The sequence below is a fragment of the Arachis duranensis genome, chromosome 3 (genome assembly GCF_000817695.3).
Source record: "Arachis duranensis cultivar V14167 chromosome 3, aradu.V14167.gnm2.J7QH, whole genome shotgun sequence".
In the NCBI taxonomy this organism is placed as follows: domain Eukaryota; kingdom Viridiplantae; phylum Streptophyta; class Magnoliopsida; order Fabales; family Fabaceae; genus Arachis; species Arachis duranensis.
This window is the reverse complement of record NC_029774.3, coordinates 131,341,011-131,357,948: the sequence shown is the minus strand read 5'-3', so window position 1 is coordinate 131,357,948 and position 16,938 is coordinate 131,341,011. Positions and strand designations below refer to the sequence as shown.

General features: G+C 39.1%; 1 protein-coding gene across 1 annotated transcript; it reads right to left on the bottom strand.

Annotated features, from left to right (window-relative positions):
- Nucleotides 1-1,534: 1,534 nt before the first annotated feature.
- Nucleotides 1,535-16,424, bottom strand: LOC107481623 (E3 ubiquitin-protein ligase UPL1-like). The gene is given in 17 exon segments (XM_016101898.3): nt 1,535-1,907; nt 2,003-2,172; nt 2,269-2,375; nt 2,529-2,668; nt 2,753-2,978; nt 3,191-3,271; nt 3,530-3,676; nt 3,738-4,869; nt 5,025-5,592; nt 5,691-5,892; nt 6,000-6,311; nt 6,409-7,879; nt 7,881-10,064; nt 10,067-14,242; nt 14,293-14,468; nt 14,565-14,660; nt 16,158-16,424. Coding segments are annotated over 16 exon segments (11,154 nt in total). The 5' UTR covers nt 16,191-16,424; the 3' UTR covers nt 1,535-1,907; nt 2,003-2,069.
- Nucleotides 16,425-16,938: the final 514 nt, after the last annotated feature.

The window sequence follows — 16,938 nt, the reverse complement described above, 5'->3', positions numbered from 1 at the left end:
TTTTTTGGCTTCTCCTTGGAATCAACCCCTTTCCTCAACGATGGAAACACTTGTTTCCTCTTTCCTTTGGCAGCTCTAACCTTTCTGTCCTCTTCATCTTCACCACTCTCACTCCCACTTTCATAACCAGCTGGTGGTGGTTTATACAGCTCATCTTTCTCACTGTCATTGCTATCATTGTCAGTAGACGAGTCATCCAACTTCTCTAAGTCATTTGGATCGACTTCTTCCTCAACCTCATCATTTTTCTCACAATCATCATCTGCGATCTCAGGTTGGTCAATAAGATGGTAAAAAAATGTAAAACTCTTCGGTGTCTTTGTTCCTTAACTTAGCCTGTTGCATTTGGTTGATCCCTGCATCCCCCCTCAATACATGTAACCCTGACTCCATATCTTTATTTTTTGGATCATAACAGTAAACTTCCTTATACAATTGATATCCCAATTCTTTGAACATCGTGACCAGATCTCTAAAATTGACAAAATTCAAATCCATCGGAAGAAACTTCTCAACCTGACCATACAGATAGACTAACTCACCAGTAGGTGCCCTTGAAAAGTTATCCCATGATGAAACACGAGAACACCAAATACATAAACCATCTGCAAAATTTTTCAATCCACAACACAACACAAAAACAACCCTTATTATCAAAATCTCCAAAATCTCTCTAAACAATACATGACAAATGACTAACCCCACAACTAATCACCTATGACAATCACTTACAATCCCTATCACTCCCATCCTACAACATTGATAACAAATAATGGGAATAAGCAGAATAAATTTAAACATCAATGTACTTATCACTCTCCACGGCAGACGCAGATATAACCACAAAGTTTCAATATGGAACTGCTTTATGGAACAGCAACGACGGCAACACAGAAACGAAGCATTGTATTTTTTGGAGGGAAAAGGTTAGTAGTACTAGAGCTTCTTGTAATTGTTTGTGACTGATATAGGTAGCATTGGCATATCTCATAAGTCATAAGAATCATTTCAAAATATTTTTCGAAACGACGTCGTCTTAGGGTCTAAGGACCACAATGTTCCATAACCTTTTTGCAGTTGATCACGTCAACCCCGTTCACATCATATTGGAGACACGTACCCATTGCTACGTCACATAGACGCCAGATAACCTGAATCCATAACGTGTTGCAAAACAAATTGAACGGAACGACTTATTTGTACATTTTAAGAAGTCAAGAATCATTTTGTATTTTCTATTTTTGAGGGAATTAAAAATCCACAAATTAAAAACAAGAATCTATTTATCCTTTACCCTAATTTATATATACAAATTTTAATAAATATAAAATAAATTATATTTTTTTATATAAAATTTCCGTAAATATAAATATAAATTATTATTAACTGGCCAAAAATAATATTCTATCCATGTAGCATTGCTCTTAATTTACTAATGGATGCAGTAATCCCCAATTCAACGACATAATTTTCATTTTCAAATAATAATTCTAGCATGCTTTCCTTTAACGATTTAAACTCATACTTGAGAATATATCGACCATGTAATCCAGATTTTTATAATGTAATCCAGTTCCAGAATATGTACATCCTCAAATCTTATTAAAGGAAAGAACTATAGAACTACCGAAAGGCTGTTTGGCCACATACAAAAAAGCGATTGGAGCTTACTACAAAAGATTGGTACATTGTGAAGGCCATCATCCAATAACAATATTTTAAGATCCCAAAACTAACCCCGGGCAGAATTATACAGAGATTGAAAAAGACAAGACTAAATATTCTAGCCATTTCTACTGAGGGAGCACCAAAATAAATTGAACACAGCATCATAAATTTCCTCATTCGATGCTGCCTGTCCTCAACAAAAATAAATAACTGCCCAGCCGAGTCACATTCATCATCATCTGAAAAACAGGGAACTCTTCGTAACTGACTCATTTTTAAGAGGGAGAAAAATTAAAAAAAAAATTCAAAATTTTCAAAGAAATGAAAACAATACCTCCACATGACAGGTTGAAGACATAATGGTAGAACTGCTGTGCAAAGATATGGGAGAAGGATAGAAGTCAACCAAAACCAAAGCCTTCACTGGCCTCATGAATGGCTAGTAACAACCGTTCTTGAAGCTGTTCTTTAGAGGTATACTCAGGAAGGTCTAGTTGATTGAAGCTGTAGAAAGTAATTGGGAAAAGGCAAAAAGAAATTAGGATGGGATGGCCATCTGATTTGTAGCATATGAAAAAGAAAACTGCATACAAAACTCACCATGTATGAGCCGACGGCAATCGATCCGGAGCTCCATATGCCTTGTGAATCTGAAACCTCTGAGGACCAGAGATGCCTTGCAAGGCCTTAAAACCTTCCAAAGGAACCTGATTACCAACAAGCTTACAAACTATAAGTCTATGCCAACAAAAAACAAAACACACAACTACAACAGCACAACCATTTACACCATACTTTTACAAACAAAACAAGAGTAGAGTATGAAAAATTGAAAATTAACAATGTTCACAGTAAATCACCTTTGATGTTCCAGTCACAAATTGCAGAAATCTTGCCATGTCTTCCTTGTTAAAAGTTTTGACCACCTCCCAAAACCATTGAACGACATTTGACGCCACAGTATAGCCAGTATATTCTGTATTGGCCTTCAAGTCTTCCACTGAAAAGAAATTGATGCTTATTAATGCTTAGAAGGATATCAAAGCACACTACATAATTTAACCAATGATGAAAGGCAACTCACAATCAATTTCTGGAAGACCACTGATGAGCAGCTCAAGCTCTTTGTCATTAAAGATGGATATAAGCTCTCTCGGTACTAGTTCAGTAAAACCTTCTAGAAAAGAATTTATTTGTGGACGGATTGCATTTGTCAGAATATGATCAGCAACAAGGTCTACATACTCGTGCTTTGTCTCTTCTGTGACCTTTATGTTCCTTCCTCCAGGTTTAAGCTCGTAGTCAGTGACCTGTTTCACAATATTGAGAGGAAACGAACCAATCAATCAACAATGAGCACATCAGAATCTACCATGGGATAAATAAATATGAATATCACCCAAAAAATCAATAATATAAAAGATGCTTAAAGCTTTGACAAGACTCTAAAGAACAAGTGAAATTTTCCAGCCCTTGTGCACAAAAAGAAAATATCATGGACAAAAATAAAATGTTCATTTACCTCGTTCTTCTCATAAAGTATGTGCTTTTCCTCATCAGCATCCATGCTAAATGTCAGGTCAAGAACATCGTTCACATCATTCTGTTATATGCATACAAGGGTAGAACAACTGAGTGATTCATGTAAAAAACAAAGCCACGCAAACGAAATGATATTATAAATAGAAGGGAGCAAGTAGTGTCATCCACAAGGCTACAAAAAAACATGGGGCCGTAAAAGATTATTATCCAGTAGATAATTCATGATTCACTGTTCCATGACCTTTATATTTTACGTGGTGTCTAAGCCTCTAAAGAGAACAAGGACAAAAGAGAGTGAAGATTGTCGATCAACACTCACCTCCAACACCCATTTCAAATTCTTGTAGTAATCAGGATCAACTGCTTCAATATCATGGTATGTCACCTTGACACCCAGTATATGCTTATAGAAAGATCGGGTAAAATAAACATCCAACAGTTGACCATCAAACAAAGCCTTTCCCACCTGCATTTAATATCATGAAAAAAAAAAAAAAAGGAACAAAATATAAATATCATCAATTTACCACTCGGCCAACAAACTTGAAGTACGAGAGATGTTCAGTCTGATACACAGAGTTAGGGTTTGGCTGGAAAGTTGCATTGTTGCCCACCGTTGTAAAAAGCAAAGCATTCTTGTCAAATATGACCCTTGACAGTAACTGATACCATTCTCTAGTGAGACCACCAGCATCAATACCCTCTTCACCTTGAAATTGCACATTTAATCTCCCCTTGAGATCTTGAGTAGGACGCATCCTTAACTGATTATACGAGTCCTCCAAAATGTAAGCTCTTCTTACGCTTATACGCAGTGGCCCAGACAGGTGTTGGTCATGTTGTTGCCTGATTCTTGAGCGGAAATAGGCTCGCTTATTATCAAAGTCAATAAGCCTTGGTACCTTGAGCATCATGGAAAGTGATTTCTCCAACAATCCAGGATTCTGCCTAACGAAAGCATTTGCAAGTCGACGATGCTTCTCGGCAAACCTTGTAAATGTAACAGTACCATCAAGCCTTCGTTGTGAATCTCCACCAAATTTTACACTCATTGAAGAAGAAGAACCAGTAGACTCTTTGACTTCCCTAGCAGTAGCATTGTCATGGTCTTGCTGCATGATGGCTTCATTAGCTTGTAGCTTTTCACACAAAACAAAGAAAGCCTCGATGAAAGGCAAGAGTCTCTGTGTTCCAGGAGGAAGAGGTGGTGAAGTAGAGGAACCTTGGAGATTATCAGCAACACTTATATTTGACATTGTAGGGGAGAGAGAGCTCTGACCAAGTTGCATCTCAGCTGCACTAATACAATTACTAAGTTCCTGCCACAATGGCTCAAGTGCACTATTCAAGTTCCAAATAGTTGCTAGATCTTCATGCCGATCTGCATCATTCTCGGTTTCTATATCACCAGTACCATTATATGAAATGAGTGAACTCAGAGCTTGCAGCACACGTAGAATGGCAGCACCAGCCATGGAGCCAGCACTCAAGCCAAGCATATTTGTTTTCTGCAAGGTAACAAGCTCACTGACAGCCGAACCTGTCAAGGCATGAGCTGACTCCGAAAGCTCTACAGTGAAGAAGTTTCGATGGGAAGGAACAATGCAGGCCAACTTCTTCAGCACCTCACCAGCAAGCATATACATTTTATCCGAAAGCCTAGAAAAATATATATACGTCAAAACCAGAAACAGGTAGAATATTACTAAGGAATGCAAACTTGCAGACAAGAATTATGAAGATAATCGATGGAAGCCACACAAATGAAGAATCCAAACAAAAAGAAAACAAGTTTTTAAGGTTGGGAACAGTACCCTTCACGACCAAGAAGGCTACACAAATTCCGTAAATCAGCTTGTGGCAATTGCAAGAAGATATTGTACATGTCAACATTTTTCCTCCCATGAGAATGAGATGGATTTGTATCATCTTTCTTATCTTGTTTATTAGAGTCTGAATCAACTGAGGAAGGATCCTTCTCGATATTATCCACGGCTTCATTGACTGGCAAAGTTTGGGTGTTTACCATTCCTTTTTCAGAGACGGATTGACTTTCTAATTTTGATGCTGCAGTATCAACTACAACTTGAATCAGACCCATGACCTGCTCAAGATGTGCAGCGCTGCGTAAAAACAGAGGTCGATTTAACAGCTTCAAAAAGAGGATTAGCGGAACGTCTACAGCCTGAGCTCCAGATGGCTTTGGCGATGGCTCTCCTTCGATAACCTTCTCCTTCCCTTTCTCATTCATCGAAGCCATACTTGAAGAATTTGGAATAACTGATGGGTCAAAGTGAAACAACATCTTTGCAACAGCAGAATGATTGGTAGCCAAATAAGTCAGAATCTCAAGAATTCGGCGGAACACAAGAGGAGGAAGACCTGCAATGAAGGCATAATGAGTGTGATCAGTGCACAGTAGACAATATTATTGAGATTAACACATGAAGTTCCTATCCCTCCCTAGGTGTAAACATTACCATCCAACAATTGAGATCGGCCATAAACTGTATTTGAGTGACAACCATAAAGTCTCTGGGAATTTGATGTTGCCGGTCTACATACAGACCCTTCAGCTTCAGGCTTAATCATATCCAGCAAAAGATAAATAAGAGTCACCCTTGTAATGCTATGTGCACATAAGTTTAACAAGAGCCTCTGCAGAAGACCTTTTCCAAGGGGCTGGCAAAATTGGCACAAATATATTAGCAAGTCACCATAAAAACTGTACATTAGAATTTCTTGTTTTATTTTTAAATAAAGGACGTATATAAAAGAAATGAAGTTACCTGTGCCAATCGCAGAAGTCGGATCAGAGCTTTCAAAGCATTTGCATCAAGTAATGGCTCACCTTCAATCTCCTTCACCTTCAAGTTATCTGTGAGAGCAGATCTCCTCCCTATAGTAACTCCAACACCCCTATCCATCACAGGCCTCCGGTCAAATCCAAGCCCATTTCTCCGATTGTTAAGCCTGTGACTGCCCCCAAAAAGGCTGCGAGCTTGATAATGGCTCATTGCTCGATCCCGTAATATTTGAGCTTCAGCAAGCAATGGAGATGGCAGTGCTGACAAAACTGCTTCGGAAGAAGTTAAAAGAACCTAGTATACAGCAAAATACAAGAATTATAATTCATAATAGAGAATAGAAACTCATTTAAGCTGAAAACAGAAAGAATTAAGACTTCAACCTCTTCACGCAAGTGGCAATTATAGATGCATTATCCATATCAACTGGCTGTCCTTCAGCCTGTTGGGCAACTCTCTGAGCTCTTTGTTGGGCCAAAACTTCTGCTTGAATATCAGGAGGAAGAGCAGCTAGAAACTCGGGATCAATATCATCAGCAGAAGGTGGTGCATAAGCTGGGGGTTGTACAGATTGAGCTTGCTGTGAAGCAAGAACCTCTGCTCGAAGATCTTCAGGAAGAGCCTCCAAAAAGGTAGGATCAATCGTATTAGCACCAGAAGCTTCATTATTGGCACTAGTTTGATCTGCCTGGGTGGCATTAGGGGCAACCTCTGGGTTTTGCGTTGATAAAGGTTGATCGCCCCCCTGTTCAGAAACAGTTGGCTGCTCTGGTTGATTTCCCTCAGCATCAACACCATCCATATTAACATCATCACTAGCATCAATTGATGATAGATGACAATTACCTGGATTAGGTGTCTCCAAATCAGAACCCACTAGATCAATATTAGCAGGATTCCCATCAACAGATGACCCATTGCAGCCCATGGGCACATCTGGCACATTATTGTCCATAGCAGGTATGTCGGCACCCCTTTCGCATTGTACATCAGCATTACAATTTATAGATGAGTCAACAAAAGCTCGATCTGTGGTTGCACACTCACCAGCAGTGACACTTCCTCCAGCTTCTGCGCACTCAACATCAGTTGGCATGATGTTCAGTGAAAGTGGCTGCACTGACATAGGCTCATTTTCTTGCAGGTTTTCACTGATATCTCGAATACCAGAGTCTGCATTTATCTCTTCCACAAAAGGAATACTGCCAACTGCAACGTTGTCTTGCTGAACAGTGGTTCCATTAACATTCTCTTGTTCCTGACCTTCAATCCGCTGACAAGTAGAACCAGTCCCTGCACCCAAAATTGGACCATCATGTGACTGAAGAGTGTCAGATTGCTTCTCTTGCTCTCCAGAATTCTGTAACTGTCGTTCAACAGGACTGCTTGTTGGAGCTGCATTGCTCAATTGAGCTAAGAATTGTTCCTCCACTGCTTGAGCAATGGCAGCTGCTTGAGCACCTCCTTGTGGCTGACCATCATCAGTCCACCTACCATTACCTAGGACTCTTCTTCCAGGAAGGTGCAATGAGCCCATACCCACAGAATAATCAGTCAGGGGAGGAGGTGCTGCACCACCCAGACGATCTCCAAAGAGACTACTTGGCACATGATCATATGGAAGAATAGGAGCATCAAACATGTAGAAGTGGGCCACATCAAGGTTGCCAGATGACAAAGTTTCGGAATCCCTGGAAGCAGAGTTTCCACCTGATGACCACATTGAGAGAACATCCCCAGATGGTGGTGGCCTTACAAGCAAAGGATGTTGAAAACCATTAACTTCAGAAGCAGATCTCTCAAAGGAAGACCTACCTGTCTGCCGGCGCCTTTCAAAACCTTGAAGTCGGAACAGATCATCCAGGTTGCCCAAGTATCTGCAAGTGATCCAACCCATCAAGAGCTTCCCTCCACCTCACTTCTATTACACGATTCTCATGAAAATCATCATCATCTTCATCAATCATCTCATCATTGTATTCATCTCCCAAGCCAGTATCATCATGATCCTCGACATCAGTATCCGCCAAGGACATCATGCCCCCACCATCTTCAGCTATATCCTCATCTTCATCCTCTCCCTCATCATCATCCTCATCATCGTCACCCTCATCTCCCATATCATCATCTTCATCACCCATATCATCATCTGCCCTATTCTCGACATGAAAAGTCATCTCAATTTGTTCCGGATTGTGCAAGACACCGCCCTCACCCATCTCTTCACGCATAAATTCCATTCCAAGATCCATTGATGGGTTTTGAGCCATTGTCTCCTCCTCTTCTCTTCTCATATCTTGTTCCTCGGTATGATTTGTATTATCCTCAGCATGATCATCACCTTGAGAAGTTTCATTATGATGTTGTGCATTATCCATTCCATCTCTCAGTGCTTCTTGATTGCTCACATTCTGATCATGTGTTCCTGCTACAGGAGCAGAGGGAGCTGTTACTTGATCATCAGGTCTGTCATTTAGACTAGTAGATCTTCTCTTCTCATTCTCATCAGATTTAAAGATTTGTTCACTAGCATTAGCAGCCCGAGTAAGGCCTTCTAAACCTTTCAGTATAAGATTCACAATTTTTGGTGCTTCAGGATGATCTAAATCAACCACTTGCAGGATGCTAGTTAGACACTGAATGATCCCACCATCTATCATGCTTTTTGCGATTTCAGGTGAATATCCAGAACCAGGTAGGCTACCGGATGATGAATTTTTGGACAAAATAGAATATACAAGATCAACTAAAGTAAAAAGCCTTTTATCAGGCAATAAGGTGCTTTTGATTGAATTGCTTTCCAGATTTGAGAAAGATGTCAGCTCTTTAACAAGTTCATTTGTTACTCGCTTGCGCCCTTCACCAGACCGCCCACACAGGACTACCAGGAACCATGAAGCTTTTTCAGACAATTTACCTCTCCAATCATCAGGACCTGCAGACTTTTCAACAGAGAGGGGTAACAAACGGTGCAAAACATGATGGATAATACCACAATGTCCAGCTGGCTGATTGGATCCACGAAATTGACACATTTCAGTATCACGTCTCAGTATAACACCAACTGCATGTCCATACATTAAAAGAATGTCACTCAATAACTTAAGCACAAAAGTCACCTTCACCAGTCCTGTAGATTTTTCAGAATCAGGTTCTAACATCCCTGTCTCTTCAACCTTTGATTTACCCTTCACCTTCAAGGTAGGTTCATCTATATCCATGAGAGTTGAACCACACTCAGATTCTTCCTGTCCTTTCAAGGGCGGGTACTTAAGCACAATCTCAAGAAGCTGATCAATTACTTGAGTGAGATTAACAGGAACCTTTTTGTGGCTCTTCAAACATTTACCAGATCCATCTTGAGACTTGCTTTCAGGAATTCGGACACATTCATTTGAAGATAAACCAACCTCCACACCTGATGCTTTTGATTTTTCCTTTTCTTTTTCTTTTGATAATACAACTACTGCCCTCCCTGCTGATGTCTCTAACTGACAAACTGCAGCTGCAGCTTTCATGAAAACCACGGGATCCCTAGAGATAACAGGTGCCAATGATGTCAAAAATGATCGAGGAGAAACACGCCCAGAATGACGATTTCCACTAAGCGTTTGACGTATCTCCAATTCCATAGCTGTTTGCAATGTTTGTGGATCTTCAAGGAGGTGACGTACTATAGCAGATACAACAGCGTCATACCCCGGAAAAAAGCAATTCTTTGGAAGGTTGAAAAGTGCAGCCAGGCCTCCATTTTCAAGGAACTGTGAAGCTAAAGCATGTGTTTTGGTTAACCGAGCACATAACTGTAAAACAGCCTGCATAACCACAGCAGGTACATGCAGTTTTATCAAGTCACATGCTATATCCAGCAACTTGTGACTCTCATCAATAGATGCAAAGCCAGTAGATTTTCCCAGTATATTCTCCAAATCCATGCCAGGTTCTTTCTCATTCACATTAATGTTATTATCCTTCTGCCCAGCTGTACCGGAAATTTGCAGAGAACCATGGTCACCAGATGAATCAGGCAGGGAGCCAGTTTTGGTGCCAAGTGTGTGCTGTTGAAGTTTGACAAGATATTTATGATGGTAGATATAATGCCATTCTCAGCTGCAATTTCCCTTGTATTTCCATCCTCAAAAAGAAGCAATGCTATAATATGTGCTAACACACTCAATGCACAGTTATCCTTGGAGAAGTCCAATGGACAAATTTTTAGCTGCTGCAGAAGATAAGATATTACTTTTGGACGGTCTTCGCCTTTGTTCTGACTGCAAAGTGTTACAAGTAAATCTGTCAACTGAAATGCCACTGAATCACTACTCTGAAACAACTTCATTGATGCAGCAAGTATATCATCAACTGGTGGTTTCTTTACACACCCCTCTTCAGTTAGCACATCTGTAGTCTTCTCTGCACTGTCAACTTTAGCAGTTTCAGAACTACTTCCAAGGGAAAGGGCAAGTGCCCGTGCAAGTTCATCATCTTCCTGGACAGGATCATCTGCATGACTAAATAGCCACTCCATGGCCATTTCAACACTATTTGTTTCAACTCTTCTTAGTGCTTCCTCAGCCCTTGCTCTTGAAAAACCCATCTCAACAATAGTGGCAATAGTTGCCTCATCAGGTGGTGGGGGAATAAACCGGTGGTTTGTGCTTCCCATAATGTTGCTACGGTTTCGCTTCACTTCTCCAACACCAGAATATATATGGGTAACAAGTGAAATAATAGACGCAATAAATCCAGGACTACAATTGGAGAACATGGGATGATTCCACACTGGTAGGATCACATCCAGAACCTGAGATTGCAGCATTCTAACAAAAGCTTCTGGGTCTCTAGGAACTGGAAAGAGCCCAATTGACAGGTTTTGAGTAACTGGCTGAAGAACAAGAAGCTCTGCCTGAGATGCTGATGTTGGGGATAACAGTAAAGAAGAGTTTACAAAATACTCAAGCAAGCGGCAGTAGCTTTGTAATGTATCAAGCAGCCATGTGTTATGGGACAGTTTAGTTCCTTCCCCTTTCTTTTCCATGTCAGTATCTGATGATGGGAAAGGACATGGAAGTGTCCAAAGTAACTGACTAGTAGCTTCGAATGTTGTGAGTAACTCTTTGAATGTCTCATGGACATAAAAATTGTTTACCATGGCAGTATAACAACTCCGGCGCCTGCTGTCAAATGTTAGTGCCGCCATATCGTCCACGACCTTCCCAAGATATCTACATTTTACAGAAAGTGACGTCTCAAGTCCGGCAGAAGTAGAGTGCCCAGAAAAACTAAGAGCCCCATGAAAATTCTTAGCTAGGACTGCTCCAAGAGTCTTTGAAGCTGAAGTCAGCGACCCTGAGTCAGCTCTGCGCCGGTTGGGTGAAGTGAATCCTTTTACAAGAGCAGTGAAGAAAGAGCGCAAAGTGGAAGCCAGCTTATTAAGAATCTCCAAAACAAGAACCTCAGGGCTTTTCTTTTTAAGATCTTGGGATGAAGGTGCCTCAAGTGCACTAGAAGATGCTTCAGAATCGATATTTAGAGCTTCTAAGTGACGACCAGTCCTTCCTGCCCGTATACGAGATAACCCATGCCGACTACGACGATGCAAACTGTCTCCAGAACGAACTACAGAAAGAAAATCACGATCTCCACTCCACAGGGAATGTGAACCATTCCTAGCAAAAACTGGATTTGTGTATCTCAGCGTCTGAATATTTGCATCATCATCACTCTCTCTTTCAACAGCAGTAGATGAAGCCACCTGTGATATCTCAGGTTCCGGATCAGTATTCTTCTTTTCATCTTCTTTGGAATCATTACACAAAGATATTTGCCAAATTATTTCTTTATAAGTTTTCCCAATATCTGTCAATACATCAGCATCCGAAGTGCTTAGCTCAGAGACCACTGTAGTTGTTCCCTTCAACAAAAATACGGAAAGAGATAAGACACCTTCAAGGCTAGAAAGATATTTCAACACCTTTGTCTGCTTTGCAGATTCAACTAGAGCTAGCTGAGTTCCTCCCACCAAATCTAAAAGTTCATTAGTAGATTTCAAATGCTCTCTCAAGAAGGAGCACACAGCCCGAGCAAGAGAAACATAATGCTGGGGGGAGAAGTTCTTGAAGGCAACAGATATGCTTTGCCCAACAGAAACAGAAGGAGGCATTAAAGGCAAGGTAAATAACTGGAGAACAGCTTCAATCCCCTTTTTCTCAACAAATATTCGACATGTATCAGCATTCTGAAGAACTGTCTCGAGTAAGCGAGCAACATTATTTACACAATCTGGAAGAAATGACTCGATATTCGTTATTGATGCATCAGGAGATGGCTCACTAAAGTGCTCTGTCCTTTCCACCTTGGTTGAGTCCTTACTATCAGGCAATAACAAATTCTTGTCATCACTATCCATTTCCATAGGAACTGAGGTTGAAGTGGAAGGATCAGGACAAGATGAGGAATCTGCTCCAGAACCAACTTTTGAGATGGTTTCCAGAATCTCAATTAACATGTCCACTCCCGGTCCACGTAATGAAGAAGCATGTCGCATTAATTCATCCAGTCCACTAGACAAAGATGCAGGTGTGTCACCTGTAAGAGCACGCAAATACATTCTAGAAGTGAACACCTTCACGAAACACCTCAATGAATTCCTATCTTTCACAGCCTGGAGACCATTACTATTAAGGCATAAAGCATCCAAACACTGGGGAATGCATGTAATAGCTTCTGCAGAATTGAGAACATCATCCATAATAGCATCCAAGAAGGCAGATGGAAGACCAGCAGCATCCAAGACAGGAAAACAGGTAGGGTCCTTTTGTATCAAGTCACTCATGACAGTTGCTGCAAGCGAGAAAACTCCACCACCAAAATCTTTTGCTCTTCTGAAAATAATAGATAAACAATGAGGCAGAACATTCTCTTCAGATCCATAGATACGGGCAGTATTCCCAGGAGCATACGTTCCCAAAGATATAGCACGCAACAAGGCCTTCATCAGCAATCGACGGTGATAAGAAATTAAGGGTTGAGAACACAAGTGTTGTGTAGCATCTTGCCCAGTTGAAGAATCTTCAACCATTTGTGCACTCCTTCCGCTAGAAACAGAAGTTTCATCAAGATGCTTTCCACCATTTTCTACAAAGGAGACCTCAATCTTTAGGCGAGAGATGGTGTCATCTAAACCACCCAGGTCCCTGAATAATGCAGCAGCTGGATTACTGTAATCCATAAATGCTTCTAAAATGCGCACAGCTTTTTCAACCAGATGCAAGTGCTGCGGATTTGTATCTTTCAGGAGAGGTAGTAGAGTAGGAATAAATCCTGCTTCACGCATGGCAGAGCACCCTGATGATGACGAAACCAGCACAGTGATAAGAGAGAGTAGAGCTTCTGCAAAATGAACTGACCATCGTGGGGTATCACTAATAACAGAATCGATGGCTTTTTGCATCAGGCTAGATAAAATGCCACGGTGCCCACCAGATGTAACTGCAGTCAACACTGAAGGTTGGCGGGAACGATCATGGCAAAGAGCAGCTAATGAGTGCAAACATAAAATACGAATTTTCTCCAAAACTGCATCCTCATAGCTCAGCAATGATACTAATTCATTGATAAATCCAGGCTCAGCATTGAAGAATGAGACTAAGTCATCAGCATCAGCACATGCTTGAATCAGAACTATAAAAGCATACAGGCGAATGCAAGTATGTTGCTGTCTTGAAGGCAAAGAACCAAAAGCACGAGCAAACCGCAATCTTGTCAATAAAGAAAATCTTAAACTAGCGGGTACGTTATACTCTGTAACTAACTTGTGCAAAAGCTCCAGATCATTTTCCACACATTTGTTGATGTTAGATAAATGAATAATTTGCAAACCTTGGGCAGAGGCTTCAGCTCCCTTGATGTCTCTTTCTGATTCATTTACTGCATAAAACTCAAAATGAAGAGTACAACCCAGTTCCAACGTAGTAGGATCAGGATCACAGCCATTAGGAGTTGCTGATGCAATTAATCCAAGTCCCTCTTCTTTTCCACCCCATCCTTGCGCAAGAGAATACAATTTTGAATTAAAAGAAGCATCTCTTATTGAGTACTTTCCAACTGTTTTCTTCAAAAATGCAGCCAATGTGTCAAGGCTAGCCTCAACCACGTCAGGGTCAGTAGAAGCAAGCAACGCTGAAAGATGTTGCTGCGAATTAAAATAAGCCATAATATCAGTGGTAGGACATGAAACAGTAAATAGTAAGATATCTCTAGCAGGTTATATGATTAGTTTCAACAAAATATTCTAATGACGCGAAGAATTTGAAGAACAGCTTCCCTAGGGAAGGGAGGATCAGAGTTCAAAAATTCATCATCAATCTGTAGATCCTTCCTGGGTTTTATGTACTTCTCAAAGAATGAATCAAAATGGTTAAATAGTTCAACCCAGTGATGAAAATCTCCCTGTTCAGAGAAAAAAAATGCCAATGAATCATACACGTCAAAGCAAATATACACATACACATTTAGTAACATAAGAAGAGAAGGCCGTAATGGCACCTTATCAAACTCCCAAATGAAGCCTTTTAAAGGTTCTTCTATCTTCTCAAATGGGACTGAAGTAACAGAATTAATGAAAGATCGAATTTTCGGAGGCTGCAACAAGTCAAAGTAAAAAAGAGAAGTTATTATATCTTCATTGGTTAAATGATGTGTGCATATCTCTCATATTAGAGAAGTGAAACAGTGTATCAACATAACTTCTGCAGAACTCATACACAAATTTAAAGATGACGAAGTACAATGAGCAATAAATTAAGAACACAATTACATATGGAGGACTGTAAGTTGGTTACATCTAGAGCAATAAACACATTTAAGATTTGAAATAAGAGACAGCTTAAGCTAAGTGCATTACCAGGAAAAAGCATATAGCTCAAACACCAAACCTGTTCTCAAAGTATTAGCATGAATTCGCTGGTAATTGCATTGATTATAAATATGGATTTCATCAACATTTCCAAAAATAATAAATAATAAAATGCATCAACAACATGAAGCCTAATATCAATATATAATGCATCTTTGAAGGTGTCACCTACACACTTCAATTTACTCAGCATTATAAGTTAGATACTTAAATATATTTTGATCAACATTAAAATATGGATATTTGTAAGTGCAATGCATTAAGAATTGCAATACTGAGTATTGATGCAAATCAGGCCAACAAATGTAGTTAATTGCTCTTCGCCATATGAAAACAAGAAAAACAACACAAACAAGTGGACAGATGTTGAAGCCATCAATTGTTTGAACACAGTATACAACAAGCAAAGCAAACCCTAACTTTCATGTGTGGTTGTTTCACCAAGATAAACGAATTTATGAATAACTTGTACATGCTGTCGTTCAAGTGTTATTTCTGCATTGATTACATTGTAGCAGAAAAAAAGGGGGGATAGAAGAACAAGAAGAAGAAATATTCCATCCTATGAAGCACTTAGCAAGTCAAGCCCAACGAACTATCATCACAACAATTGATCACCATAAAATTGTAAATATATAAAAAGTATCGACTTATTTTTCCAGTACTTAATGCCAATGGCAGGGTCCATTGAGCTAAAAAACTCTTCAGATAAAATTTAATCAACAAAACGACCAAATAATCAAAAAGCCTTGCACGTTAACTCTTCAGAAAATAGATCATGTATATCGTGCACGGAAGAGTCATCCAGATTCCAACAAGAATTTCAACAATTTTGTTATGAATGGAGCTTAGAAAAATGTAAAATCCATGCAAAAAACATCTAAATATTCCAAGCCCCAAAAGTAAACATCAGAAACTCAATCAAGAAACAGGAACCACTAAAGCAAATTAACGGGGAACAGAAAAGACACAAACTTTATTAGCCACCAAAAACCACACTGTAGAACAGCTTAAACCTCCCAAAATCAGCTAAAGAAAAAGAGAATGAACATCATAAACCCCAATGAAAAAAAAGACTCAATTGCTAAGAAAAAAATCATAAATTTGGGAAAAATGAAAATCAAATACCGGCACAATCAGATAATAGAATCAAAGTAAAAAATAAACAAAATTAAAAAAAAAATCCCCAAAAATAAGGAAAAAGAAAAAAAAAAGGCGCTTACCACTTCAAGTGCCCGCTTTCTCTTGAGCTTCATCTCGGACAGAGCATCGCACAGAGAATAAGAGATTGATTGAGATTGAGGGAGAGGATCAATCGAAATTGATCGTGCAATCAATCAGGAAAAACCCCAATTCCTGAAGGGAGGAATGAGGGAATTGGAGTGATTGTTGGGAGTGAGAGTTGAAAGTAGAGAGAGAAAAAAAGGAGAGAGGGATTTGAGGAGAAAAAAAACCCAAGTGCAAGTGAAGAATGGGAAAAAAGAAGCTCAATAAACAAATATGAAAAAGAAGAAGAAAAAATATAAATAGCGTGGTTTACAATTCCATCTTCACCTATATTTATTGGAGAACCAAACAAATTAATTGTTAATTAATTACTAAATTTTAAATTTTAAATCATCTAAATTTTAAATTTTTATTTGAGGGGATAAGGTGTAATTTTTTATTTTTAAATATTTTTTATATTTTTTAAATTTTATTTATAAAATAAATAATAAAAAATCACACCTTATCCTCAACAAAAAATTAAAATTTAAAGCATTTAAATTCTTTATATTTCATTAAATTTTAATATTATATCAAAACAAACATAATAATTAAGCCCAAAGTAAAATATAAATAAGAATACAATAATTAAGTTTAAGAAAATTAAATGTTGATATTAAAATGAAAAATTGGAATTAATTTATACATGTATATTTTTTATCATAAAAATACATACAATATTTAGTAATTTTCTAAACTTTATTTGATTGATTCAACTCTTTTTATATAATTTAGAAG